General features: G+C 19.2%; 4 protein-coding genes across 5 annotated transcripts; 2 read left to right on the plus strand and 2 right to left on the minus strand.

The window, feature by feature from the left end:
* Positions 1–425: 425 nt before the first annotated feature.
* PF3D7_1029100.1 (conserved Plasmodium protein, unknown function) lies at positions 426–5016 on the plus strand (the record flags this gene model as incomplete). Of its 2 annotated transcripts, none has more annotated exons than XM_001347532.1 (4): positions 426–4427; positions 4580–4630; positions 4764–4814; positions 4930–5016. In XM_001347532.1, the coding sequence occupies 4 exons, from the start codon at positions 426–428 to the stop codon at positions 5014–5016; spliced, it is 4191 nt and encodes a 1396-aa protein (XP_001347568.1). The 2 variants fall into 2 exon arrangements, with proteins under 2 accessions (XP_001347568.1, XP_024329103.1); XM_024473293.1 differs by having other exon boundaries at positions 4770–4814.
* Positions 5017–5676: 660 nt separating this feature from the next.
* Positions 5677–7344, plus strand: PF3D7_1029200 (WD repeat-containing protein, putative; the record flags this gene model as incomplete). The annotated part of the gene is made up of 1 exon (XM_001347533.1): positions 5677–7344. One exon carries the CDS (start codon positions 5677–5679, stop codon positions 7342–7344), a length of 1668 nt encoding a protein of 555 aa, XP_001347569.1.
* Positions 7345–7824: 480 nt separating this feature from the next.
* Positions 7825–10032, minus strand: PF3D7_1029300 (conserved protein, unknown function; the record flags this gene model as incomplete). Its single annotated transcript, XM_001347534.1, has 1 exon — positions 7825–10032. One exon carries the CDS (start codon positions 10030–10032, stop codon positions 7825–7827), a length of 2208 nt encoding a protein of 735 aa, XP_001347570.1.
* An 861-nt stretch (positions 10033–10893) lies between these two features.
* Positions 10894–12399, minus strand: PF3D7_1029400 (LEM3/CDC50 family protein, putative; the record flags this gene model as incomplete). Its single annotated transcript, XM_001347535.1, has 1 exon — positions 10894–12399. One exon carries the CDS (start codon positions 12397–12399, stop codon positions 10894–10896), a length of 1506 nt encoding a protein of 501 aa, XP_001347571.1.
* Positions 12400–12500: the final 101 nt, after the last annotated feature.

Raw genomic sequence — 12500 nt, forward strand, 5'->3', positions numbered from 1 at the left:
TAATATTTTAAATTTTCATTAGATGTTGGTATAATTAAATAAAGCTTATTTATTAAATGTAAGAATTAATTTAATATAATAATGATATATATAAAAAAAAATATATATTTATATATATATATATATAATTATGTTTGGATGTAGGATGTAAATATATAAAAAGTAACTTTTAGTATAGGTATTCCATTAAAATAATTTAACTTTTATATAAATATAAAACCTATGATATGTTGTAGACTTTGAAGATGAAAAAAAAAAAAAAAAAAAAAAAAAAAGTGAACAAATGTATGATGTATTTATGAACACGCGAAAATTATTAATATTTTAAAAAAGGAGAAATATAAATATACACATATATATATATATATATATATATATATATATGTGTATATATTTTATGTCCATTTCGACTTATTATTAACGAAATGATTAGGAAGGGTGTTGAGCTATTTTATTTTAAGAATGCTCGATGGAGCCCTCCTTCGAAATATAACATAAAGTGTAGTAGAAGGTTATATCATAAACATATGATTAACAAAGAGAAAATAATAAGAAAAGGATTCTCATATGAATATATAAATGATGATGAAAATTTTTTGTTTAATAAATATAATTGTGTAAATTCTTTGGTTAATTATTACTATGTTAATAAAAAATTTGAAGAAATAAATTTATTAATTATCAATAAACAAGATGATGGTAAATATATGGATGACATTATTAATATATTGTATGTTCTTTGTGTGAAGGGTAATATTAGTATACTCGACAGAAGAATAAAATATTATGTTTCTTATATATTAACATATGTGAATGAATATATGAGAGAATTGTCTGATCATAAAAATAAAAAGGTAAGCAAGAATCAACATAATGATATACACAATAATATACATAAAGATATTACTACTGATGAGTGTGGTTATATACATAAAGATATTCCTACTGATGAGTGTGGTTATATACATAAAGATATTACTACTGATGAGTGTGGTTATATACATAAAAATATTACTACTGATGAGTGTAATAAAAAAAAGAATGGTTGTGTGCAGATGTACGCGGATGATAATTATTACAATAGTCATAATATATATAATAATGTTAATATAAAAGTAGAGAATACGATTATTAATAATAAGAAAAAGTTTATTAGTATTAAGAGTTATTTATTATTTCTTAATATTTTAAAAGTATTAGATATGAAAAATGATTTTAATATATTGTTAAAATATGTAAGTGAAAATATTCATTTTTTTTCCATAGATATTATTCACAGAATAGCCTTTAATTATGATATAAAAAATATGAATAATATAAATAATAATAATCATGAAATATTTTTTAAAGAAATATTAGACTATATATATACGTTAATAGATTACAACCCTTCTCTATATTTTAACCAAATGAAAAGTATTAATTTATGTATTAATATATGTACCAACTATTTTTTTGAGAAACGATATATAACAGAACAAAAAAAAAAAAATGATAATGAAGATATTATATATATGTATAATTTAAATTATATATATATAAATCATATTATAACCTTTAATAATTTATTACATGAATATAATACAACAAAAAATAATATAGAAGATTATAAATCAGAAAAAGAATATAATAATAATACGAAAAAAAAAACTTTATGTCTTTTTAAGAAAAGTAAAAAAATTATAACAAATGTATCAGATATTTTACAAAAAGGTGATGTATCAAAAAGTATTATTCAATCTAAATCACAAGATAGAAAAGAATATATAAATTTAGAGGACAATTTAAATATTATAAATGAAAAATTGAAACATATTAATGACTTTTATTTTAATTATTATATGATTGATACTATATATATTTTATATAATTATTATACAAATTTATTAAGGGAAACGAAGAAAAAAAAAAAAAAAAAAAAATTAATAATGAAACAGAACTATGAACAAAAGGAAGAACATTTCCTTTTGTATATACCAGACATAAAAAATAGTATTACGAATATATTGTTACATTTTATTAATATTATACATATCAACCTAAATACGAATCAACAAAAAATTAAAAATAAGAAAATTATACAAGCATTAGAAAGAATTTTAAAGTTAAGTTATGAATTTAAAGATAAGTCATTTAATTATGAATCCTTTATATTAAATTATTGCAACATGTTATTAGTTAGTAAACTTGATCTTTCTTTAGTTGATAATATAAAAATATTAACAATTTTTAAACATATAAGAAAATCACACAGGGAAGGAAATCAACACAATGTACAGACACAAAGAAAACAAAGAATAGATAAGTCATTAAATACATGTCAACAAAAAGAGAAAAAAAAATTAAACGACAATAAATTAATGTATGCTACAGAACATTGTGGAAAGAAGAATGAAATATATGATATAGAAGATAATAAATATATTGAACAAACCAGTTTACATATTAATCAATCAAATATTTCTCATATAAGAGAAAATAATTTGGAATCATATGATATAAACAAACATTTGGATAATATGATAAAATTAGTTTGTTGTAATTTAAAAACTTGTGTACATAATTCATGTGGTAATAACATTTGTATGTTAATTCCTCTAATTTATGAATTTCATACATATATGGATTGTGAACTGAAAAATATATTAATCGTTCAAATTACATGTAATAAACATAATATAAATGAAAATAATTTAATAAATATACTAAGAGTCTTTTGTAAAATAAAATATAGAAATGATATGTTGGATCAATTTTTTTATAACCAAAAGAAATTTAATTTTTATGATAACTATTTGCCTAGTCACAAACAAGGATATAAGAAAAATTTATATATCTTTTCTTGTCCAAAGAATTTCTTTTTATTCTTTTATTATAAAAGTAAAAATAATCTATTCAATTATAAAGATATGTATTATATTGAAAATTATGTACAAAATAATTTCTTAGAAATGAATATAAAAGATTTCCTTCTACTACTATTAATTTATTATAAAAATAAAGTTTTTTTATTACCACAATTGTTAATTAAAATTCTTTCTATTGTTAATAATGGAAAAAAACTTATAACTGAAAAAAAAAAATTATTATTCTTCTTATACTTATTTTCAAAAAATTATTATCATCTGTCAAACGATAATAGTGAATGGATAGATAATCAAAATGATCAAAATACACATTTAATCAGAAAAATTAACGTATTTAGAAAAAGTCAATATATTCAAGAACATATCAACCATTTTATCAACCTAATTAATGATTTATTTTATTTTATTTATAATGAAAATACAATTAATTATCCACCTGAACAAGTCAGGCTTCTTTTACAAGAAAAAAAAAAAAATAAAATAAATAAAATAATAATAATAAATAAAAAAAACAGCGAAAATGGTGAACTAGCCAAAACAATGAAAGATGAGACAAATAAGGACAATATGAGTTATGAAATATATGAACAAAGTGAATCTAATAGTGAATTAAATCAAATAAGTAATCATATGGATTATTCTATTGATGAATATAAAATAAATTTTACCATATTAAAAACAAATTTGATAATGATGAAAATATTATATAATATATATTATGCTTATTTTTCTTCATCATTTGAGAAAGGAAAAAGAGAAGGAAAAAATATTCTGAACAGTCATCACGAAAAATTATTGAATCATTTGTATATATGTTTTAATGAAAATTATTCAAAAAATGTTGAAGAAATTAAAGACGTAGCACCTTTGTTATATTATTTTACATATTTTAATTTATATTCATCTTTTTATTTCGAAAAACAAATGTCATATATAATGATGAATAATATAATAGATGAGCGATTAATTAAATATGTGATGCTTAGTCACGTGTGTGTAAAAAAAATTATTCCGCACGAAATTAAAAGTATTATAAAAAAATATGTGTTAGAAAATTTTGCACATTTTAGTGGTTCTTTTAAAATTTTATGTTTTAGATTAAGTCATCACTTTTTAGATGTACCGAATGGTGTAGCATTGGAGGGGAAAAAGAATAATGTGGGGACAGAAAAAAATGTGGACATATCAATATTTAATGAACTCTTAAATGATTTGTTGATAAATTTAGATCATATGAAACCAAATCATTATTTAGTTATATATTCTACCATTTCCAAGAATATGATAAAAAATAAAAAATATTATATCGAATTATTTTATCATATGAATAAGATAGCCACATCTTACAATAATGAACAGTTATTTTCGATACTTTACTACATGTATAAAACAGGATATAGTAAACCAAAAATAAGGAAAAAAATAAGAAACCTTATTTTGTTTCGTCATAAAAAGAGGTTAATACATTTAAGTATGTATATTAAATATATCTTACCTCTTGATGAATTTGGTATATATCATTTATTACCAATTAAATGTCAGAATATTATATATGACAAGGTATAAAAAAAAAAAAAGGAAACAAGAATATATATATGTGAATAGATATGCACATCGTTTTGTTGTATTATATATATATATATATATATATATATATATATATTTATTTATTTATTTATTAATTTATTAATTCTCTATCGTTTATCTTATAGCTAACGGTCGATGTAAAATCTTTGATACGACCACCTTTGCAACACATGGAGGTAAGAAAAATAGAAATTTTAATTATAGAAATAATTTTTTTTTTCAAAAATAAAAGAACGAAAAAAAGGATATATATTTATTATTGCTAGTGATATTTTTTCTTATATATATATTTTTTTTTTTTTCTTGAAGACGCAGATTAATGAGGTCAAAAATATAAAAGTAAAAAATAAGAAGAAAAAGGTAAAATGATATATACAAAAAAAAAAATATATATATAATATATATATATATATATATATGTATGTATTTTTTTTTTATTTTATATTTTTTTTTTTTTTTTTTTTTTGAATATCAGGGTGAAACCTTGGAAGAATCGTCCAAAGGAAATGAACAGAACGATGCTCCTATATATATCTTTGAACAGATGGTCAAAAATTATTAAATTGTTAAATATATATATATTATATATTTTTTTTTTTTCATGTATATATTTTATATAGAGGACAATATTATATATATATGTGAGACATTTTTTTTTTTTTTTTTTTTTTTCTTTCTTTCTTTCTTTTTTTTTTGTAAAAAAATAATATATTTTTTATATTCATTTGTTTTTCTACATATAAATTTATTATTAATTTTTTTATGTTATATGAATGTGACAATAAATTTTTAAACATAAATTATTATTTCATGTGGGTATTTTTGAAATTAATATATAAAGAAAAAAATACAACAGCTTATGGGTAAATAATATATAATAATATATTTATTATATAAATATAACTATATATGTAATATAATATATATATTTTTTTAATATATGTAATATATATATTATATTATAATATTAATTATTTTGATATTTTATGAAAATATCAGATTTATAAGAATATTTTATTTTTGATATTGTTATAAAAATATTACAGTATATATATATATATATATATATATATAATATTATTATTATATTTATAAATTTTAAAAAAGTATTATGATTTATAAAAAAAACAAATATACTTCCATGAAGTATATACTTTTCATTGTTTGTATTTTTAAAAAGTAAAAAAAAAAAAAAAAAGATATATTATATTTTTTACTTACAATGAATGGTAAAAATATAGAGGACGAAGAAATTGAAAATGTTGAAGATGTTGATGATGATGTGATTTTTGAAGGTATAGAAAATAAAAATGATATAATTGATTTAAGTTCAGATGATGAAGATGATGAAGAGTTATATAAGAATAGTACAGATATTAATGATGAAATAATAAAATATAAAGAGAAATATATATCTTATAACAAAAAGTTTTATACTAATAAAAGTATATATTGTATAAATTCTTTTAAAAAATGGATATATTTTGGTAGTATAAATAATAAGTGTTATTTATATAATAATTTTGATGATGATTTGAAGAATTACATTATGAGTATCACACGCCATAATAATAATTATAATAATAATGATTATAATAATATTTGTAGTAGTAATAATTATGATAATATAAATTTTGGGGATGAAAAAAATAAAAAAATTAATTTACGTGATTTAAAACATCAAATATATAGTGATACTATTACAAATATAAAAATATCGAATAACTTTCAATATGTTGCTTTGTCTATATATAATGGAGATATATATATATATGAAAATAATAATCATAATAGTTCAGAAATTATTAATTACAATTTAAATAATATGAAGAAAAATATAAATAATAGCAATTGTTTATTGGATATATGTAATTGGGATATGGAAAAAAAAACAAATGAATATATATTAAATGAAAATATGAAATTAATAAATATATTAAGTATTAATAATGATAATGAAAAAAGAGATTTAGAATATTCCATGTTTTGTTTATATCATGAACATATATTTATAAGTATATATGTAAACTGTACAAATATTTATATATGGGATGTATTAGAAGGAACTCCAATAAATATTATACATACTATACAAGTACCTACATTTCTAAACTTATGTAATTACGAAAATAAATATTATATGATAGTTGGGTTCAATAATGGAGAAAGTTGTGTGTATGACTATGATATATATAACGCAAAAAAGATTGGGAAAATACAAGGAAAACATGATGATAATAATAAATATTCTGATATTTATAAAAATGTGCATGGTAATACATATACAAATTCACATAATAATAATAATAATAATAATAATAATTGTTATTATAATGATGATGATATAAATGATGGGGTATTATGTATAGACAACAATCTTGGTAACGAAATATATACTTGTACCTTTAAAAATGTTATAAAAATATACAATATAAATAATAATAATCTGATTAATACATACACAAATTTACATGATGATTTAATAGATTATTGTTTATTTAATAATAAAAAATATAATTTATTTGCATCCTGTTCTTTAGACAATAAAATTAATATACATGATTTTCAACATAATAAATCTATAAACCAATTTTATGTAAATTATCATTTTAATGAACCACATACAAATGAACAAACCGAAAAAGGAATAAACTATTTAAAATGGATTAATAGTAATTTACTTTTATTTACAAGTTTAAATGGTAATATATATATCTATGATATTAGATCCAGAAAATGTATTCACCAATTTTATTCTCACACGGACACTATATTTAATGTAAATCTTTCTCTTCATTTATATCAAAACAAAAATATTTTATCCATTTTAACAGCTAGCGATGATAATTCTTCGAACATGCACCTTCTGGACATATCTCCCTATTTATAAAAAAAAATAAAATAAGAAAAAAAAAAAAAAAAAAAATAAAAATATATGTATAATTATATATATATTTATATATTTGTGTTTATGTTTATGTTTATATATTTGTACAAATTAATAAAGGTACATTTTTAAAAAATTAATGGGAACCATGTAATATCAATATAAAGTACACACTATAGTATGTATTATAATTTATTCCTTACATATAATTTTTTTTTTTTTAAATATGTAGAAAGATAAATGTTTATCAAATAATTTATATGATAAATAAATAAATAAATATATATATATATATATATATATATATATATATATATATATATGTCATTATTTTTTTTATTTTATTTTTAATTTTTGTGATTTAAATATATATATATATATATATATAATTAATATGTATTATAACTAATTAATTTAAATAAAAATAAATTTTTTTTTTTCTTTTTTTTTTTTTTTTTTTTTTTTCTTTTTTTTCTTTTTTTATTATTCAACATAAACATAAGATGACTGAGGAATGTGCTTAAAAAAATGAGACCTCAGAATATACATAAAAATGCTATATGTAGAAATAAGATCCAAGGGTTTCGTCTCGTCGTTTTTTAAATTAACATAATAAATGTTATCAAAAATATTTTCACTATTTATATTATTACTAATATTAATGTAGTTGTTATAAATTAAATTATATGTTCTCTCTATATTATTGCAATTATCCATTATAAGAAAAACTCCTTTTGCTTTACTTAATAAATGTAAAAATTTATTGTCATCTTCTGTATAAAGGTTTTTATAATTTATATATAAATCACTATCCTCCTTATATTTTAACATGAGTATTTTATTTTCTTTACAATATTTATATATTTCATTTATATCTGTATTTTTAAAAGGAATATCTAATAAATAACCAGATGAAGCACGTATTGTAAGAGGATGGAAAAAATCAATGTCATATATATTATTTATATCCATATTTTTATAGCTCGATTTTATTTTATTTTTCCTTTTCCTATTTAAGTTATCAATATTAAATATACACTGCCATTTTAACAGAAAACAACTTCGAATTAAAGTACCTATATCTCCATTACATAAATATTCAATATTTTTATTATTATCACAAGTATGGGAATTTTTTAGTTTATCATTTTCGACATTTGTATATATTTTATCTTCATTCGGTTCCTTACTTTGATATTGACGTTGATCTTGACGTTGATCTTGACGTTGATCTTGACGTTGATCTAGACTTTGATTTTGACGTTGATCTTGACTTTGATTTTGACGTTGATCTTGACTTTGAACTCGACCTTCATTTTGACCTTCATTTTGACCTTCATTTTGACTTCCATTTTGATTTCCATTTTGACCTCCATTTTGAACTTCTTCTAATTGTTCTTTTATTTTTTTACAACTAGCCATTTCATCCATTTCGTTGAAATTTTTTTCACCTGACCCGTTCAGGTTCTTTTCTGATATCAAATTATAACAAAAAGCATCATTAATATTAGATATATTTGTATTGTTTGTAATATTCATATTTATGTTTGTTTGAACTGAAGGAATATTATTATTAATATGATGAAGACACATTTGTTTCTTTTTTGTAGGTTCATAATTGATGTTATAGAAACAGAAAGCTAAAAAAGGAAGCCCTACATTATCAAAGTAAAATTTGTGTGTGATTTCAGCTATTACTCCATTTTTGAAAGAATAAAGAAAAGATAATTTTTTTAACAATTTGTTGGATAACAATATAAAATTATCATAGGAACGAAAATCCTTCAAGTTGTTAATACTATTTGTATAAATTCTGGAAATATGATTTTTTTCTCTTTCTAATATAATTTTCTTATTTGTTAATATAACTTTTTCTTGTTTTTGTCTATAATTTCTGTCACTAGCTAATTTATATAAATGAATAAATATTGGATGATTTTGAGATTTTATTATTTTAACTTTTTTTGAAGAAAAAAAGATTTTATAAAAATGATCGTTTTTTTTTTTTTCATTTAAAGTTAATAAATTATCATTTTTATTTTTATTTGTTTGTTTTATTAGCATATTGTTTATATGTTTATCTTCTGTGCAATTAATAATATTAGAATTACAATTTTTTTTTATTATTTTGTTATTTTTTTTTATATCATGTGTTGACAAGGATACATTTATATTAATACTTTCTGTATTAACATTATTTGTGCATATATTACTTTCATCCATAATAATATTATTTGTTAAATGCTTTGTATGTATTATGATCTTTTCATTCTTTATATTTTTATCACCCTTAATGTTCTTGTCAACATTTTCAGGAGATTCTTTCCTTTTCATTTTTTTTATATTTTTTATCTTATCTAATTTTTCATCGTTATTCAGTTTATATTCATCCATAATTTTGTTATAGAACTCGTTCGTCAGATTATTTTCCTCCTTTTTTTGTTCCTCATTCGTTTTGAATATTTTATCAACGGGGTGGTCATTATTTTGATGATTATTACGAAGATTATTATGATGATAATTTAATGTTCTATTTTTTTCTACTTTATGTTTCACATTCTCTATCTCTATCTCTTGATTTTCCTTTTCGAAAGAGAAGAAATTATACTTTCTGTACATAATACCATTCTTACATAGGTATTTGTAAATTAAGATGGCATACCTTTTTGTGTTAGTTGTATAACACAACATAATTTAAAAATATAAATGTTTCACTTATATATTTTTGTTTATGTGAGAAGTGCATTTTTTCGTTCATGTATTCCTTTGCTTTTGATTGAACCTAAAAATTTTATCTCAACATTTTTTAACCATTCTTATTAATCATATAAATAAATATAAATATATATATATATATATATATATGTATATATCATTTTTTTCTACCTTTTTATATTATCTATATATCATTTGGAAGAAAAAAAAAAAAAAAATAAAATAAATAAATAAATATATATATATATAAATATATGTAATATATATATATAATTTAATACATATTATATATATTATTCACAAATAGTACTCCTTTAATTAAGGTGTAGGAACTAAAAATAAGGGGCATATGTATATAATGTGCACATGGATTATATAAAAAGAAGAAGAAAAAAAAAAATGAAACTAAAAAATATTATATATTTTATCATGTGATTTATTTAAAAATGATTTTAAATATAAGATTATATTATCATTCATATTAATGAATTATTTATATTTATATTATTATTTATTTATTTTTTTTTTTTTTTGAAAATATCATATGATTTAATAATTAATTCAAAATGTGAAATATTATACATATATTAAAATATGTATAAATATTTACAGCGGTTAAATATGAAAAGTAAAATAATAAAAAAAAAGAAAAAAAAAAAAAAAAAAAAAAAAAAAAAAGCCATATGAAAAACAAAAAATTATGAGGTTAAAATTTGAATAGCACAAAAAATTAATACATAACAAATATATGTAAATGAATAAATAAATAAATATATAAATATATATATATATAAATATATATATATATATTTATATATATATATATATATATTATTTTTAATGAAGGGGACAGAAACATAACTTCTGGGAATGGTCTGCTCCTGCTAAGTTATTTGGATCGGAACTAGCCTTGTGCATAATTTCTAATTGCATAGAGTTAATTTTTTTGTTTATATTTTGTATGTTTGTTTTTTTTCTACTATTCATTTTTTCTATATTTTTATTCATTGACAATTTACAATAAGTTAATGTTTTGCCAAGTTTGTAATATTTACATTTGACTAACACTAGTATAAAAATAATCATAATAAAATATAAAAGTGATAATAGAAAAAAGGCATAAGCCAATTTAAAGGAACTGTTTCCAATACTTCTTAAAGAAACTAATTGGAAAGACTTTTTTGCATTCCATTCATCTGCTGGCCATACGTTTTGAAGAAAAGTTAATTTATAATCATCTCCTGCTTCTAAGTCTTCATTTATAACTCCGTAAGGTTTTATAAATGATGATGTCATAGGTGAGTGAAACCAATTTTTATATTCAGGTGAAAAGGTATTTATCCATATTTTATAATTTGTAAATTGTTTATGTTTTTTCATATATGTAAGAAAATCAAAATAATGTAAAATTGGAAATTTGTCTATATCATAGTTAACCGAATTTTTGGACAATGCAATTTTGTCATTAAATATTGCAGCGGAAACTAAACCACATGGGAAAATTTTTTTATTAGCTTCTTCTGGTTTTAAATCTGATATATGACATTTTTGATTTTTTTTTTTTTTTTTGGGAATTTTATCTATATTCATATCATCATATACTTCAGGAAGTGTTTGTATATTATTAATGCATCTATATTTATATATATCTGCATATGTTCTTATATAAGAACATTTTTTTTCATTTACTAATGAATGTGATTCATCAGATAAAAATGTTTTAAAGTTTATATAAAAATTCGATATTTTATAATATACATAAACTGGTTTCTTCATATCTTTTGGTATATTTATTATTTTGTAATCATCTCCTGTATTATAATTTATATTTATTTCAATAACATTCAAGGATTCATAATATATATATGATCCAATTAAAAAAAATGTTATAGATAATATTAATAAAATGGATACAGCTATTTTCCATTTATATAAATAATGAAAATTTTTAAAATTCTTAAGTTCTTGTTGTTTAAAAGCATTCATGAATTCATTATATTTATAATCATTAAATATAAAAGATCTTTTCCTTCTTAAAAATGTATCTGTCCTTTTTTTGTCCATCATTGATATATTTATATGATCACTTTTATGACTTGATAAATCATCAAACTTTTCTTTCTTTTTTTCAATATCGCTGTATAACTTTTCTTCAAAAGAAACATTCTTTTTATTCTTAATGCGTGATTTATTCCTATCATAATCATCATCCAGTACCTTCCCATGAACTGCGACGTCTACACATTTTTTATTCCGTATAGAATTATATAAATTTTCACAAGCATTATAATTTACTGATATTAAAGAAAAATCATCATTTTCTTCACATTTATTATCACTCATCTTTTTAAGGGATTTTTTTTTTTTTTTTAAAAAGAAAAAAAAAAAAACATTAAAATAATAATAACTGAACAAAATTATGAAATAATTATTACATGAACTGT

Source organism: Plasmodium falciparum (genome assembly GCF_000002765.6).
Source record: "Plasmodium falciparum 3D7 genome assembly, chromosome: 10".
NCBI lineage: Eukaryota > Apicomplexa > Aconoidasida > Haemosporida > Plasmodiidae > Plasmodium > Plasmodium falciparum.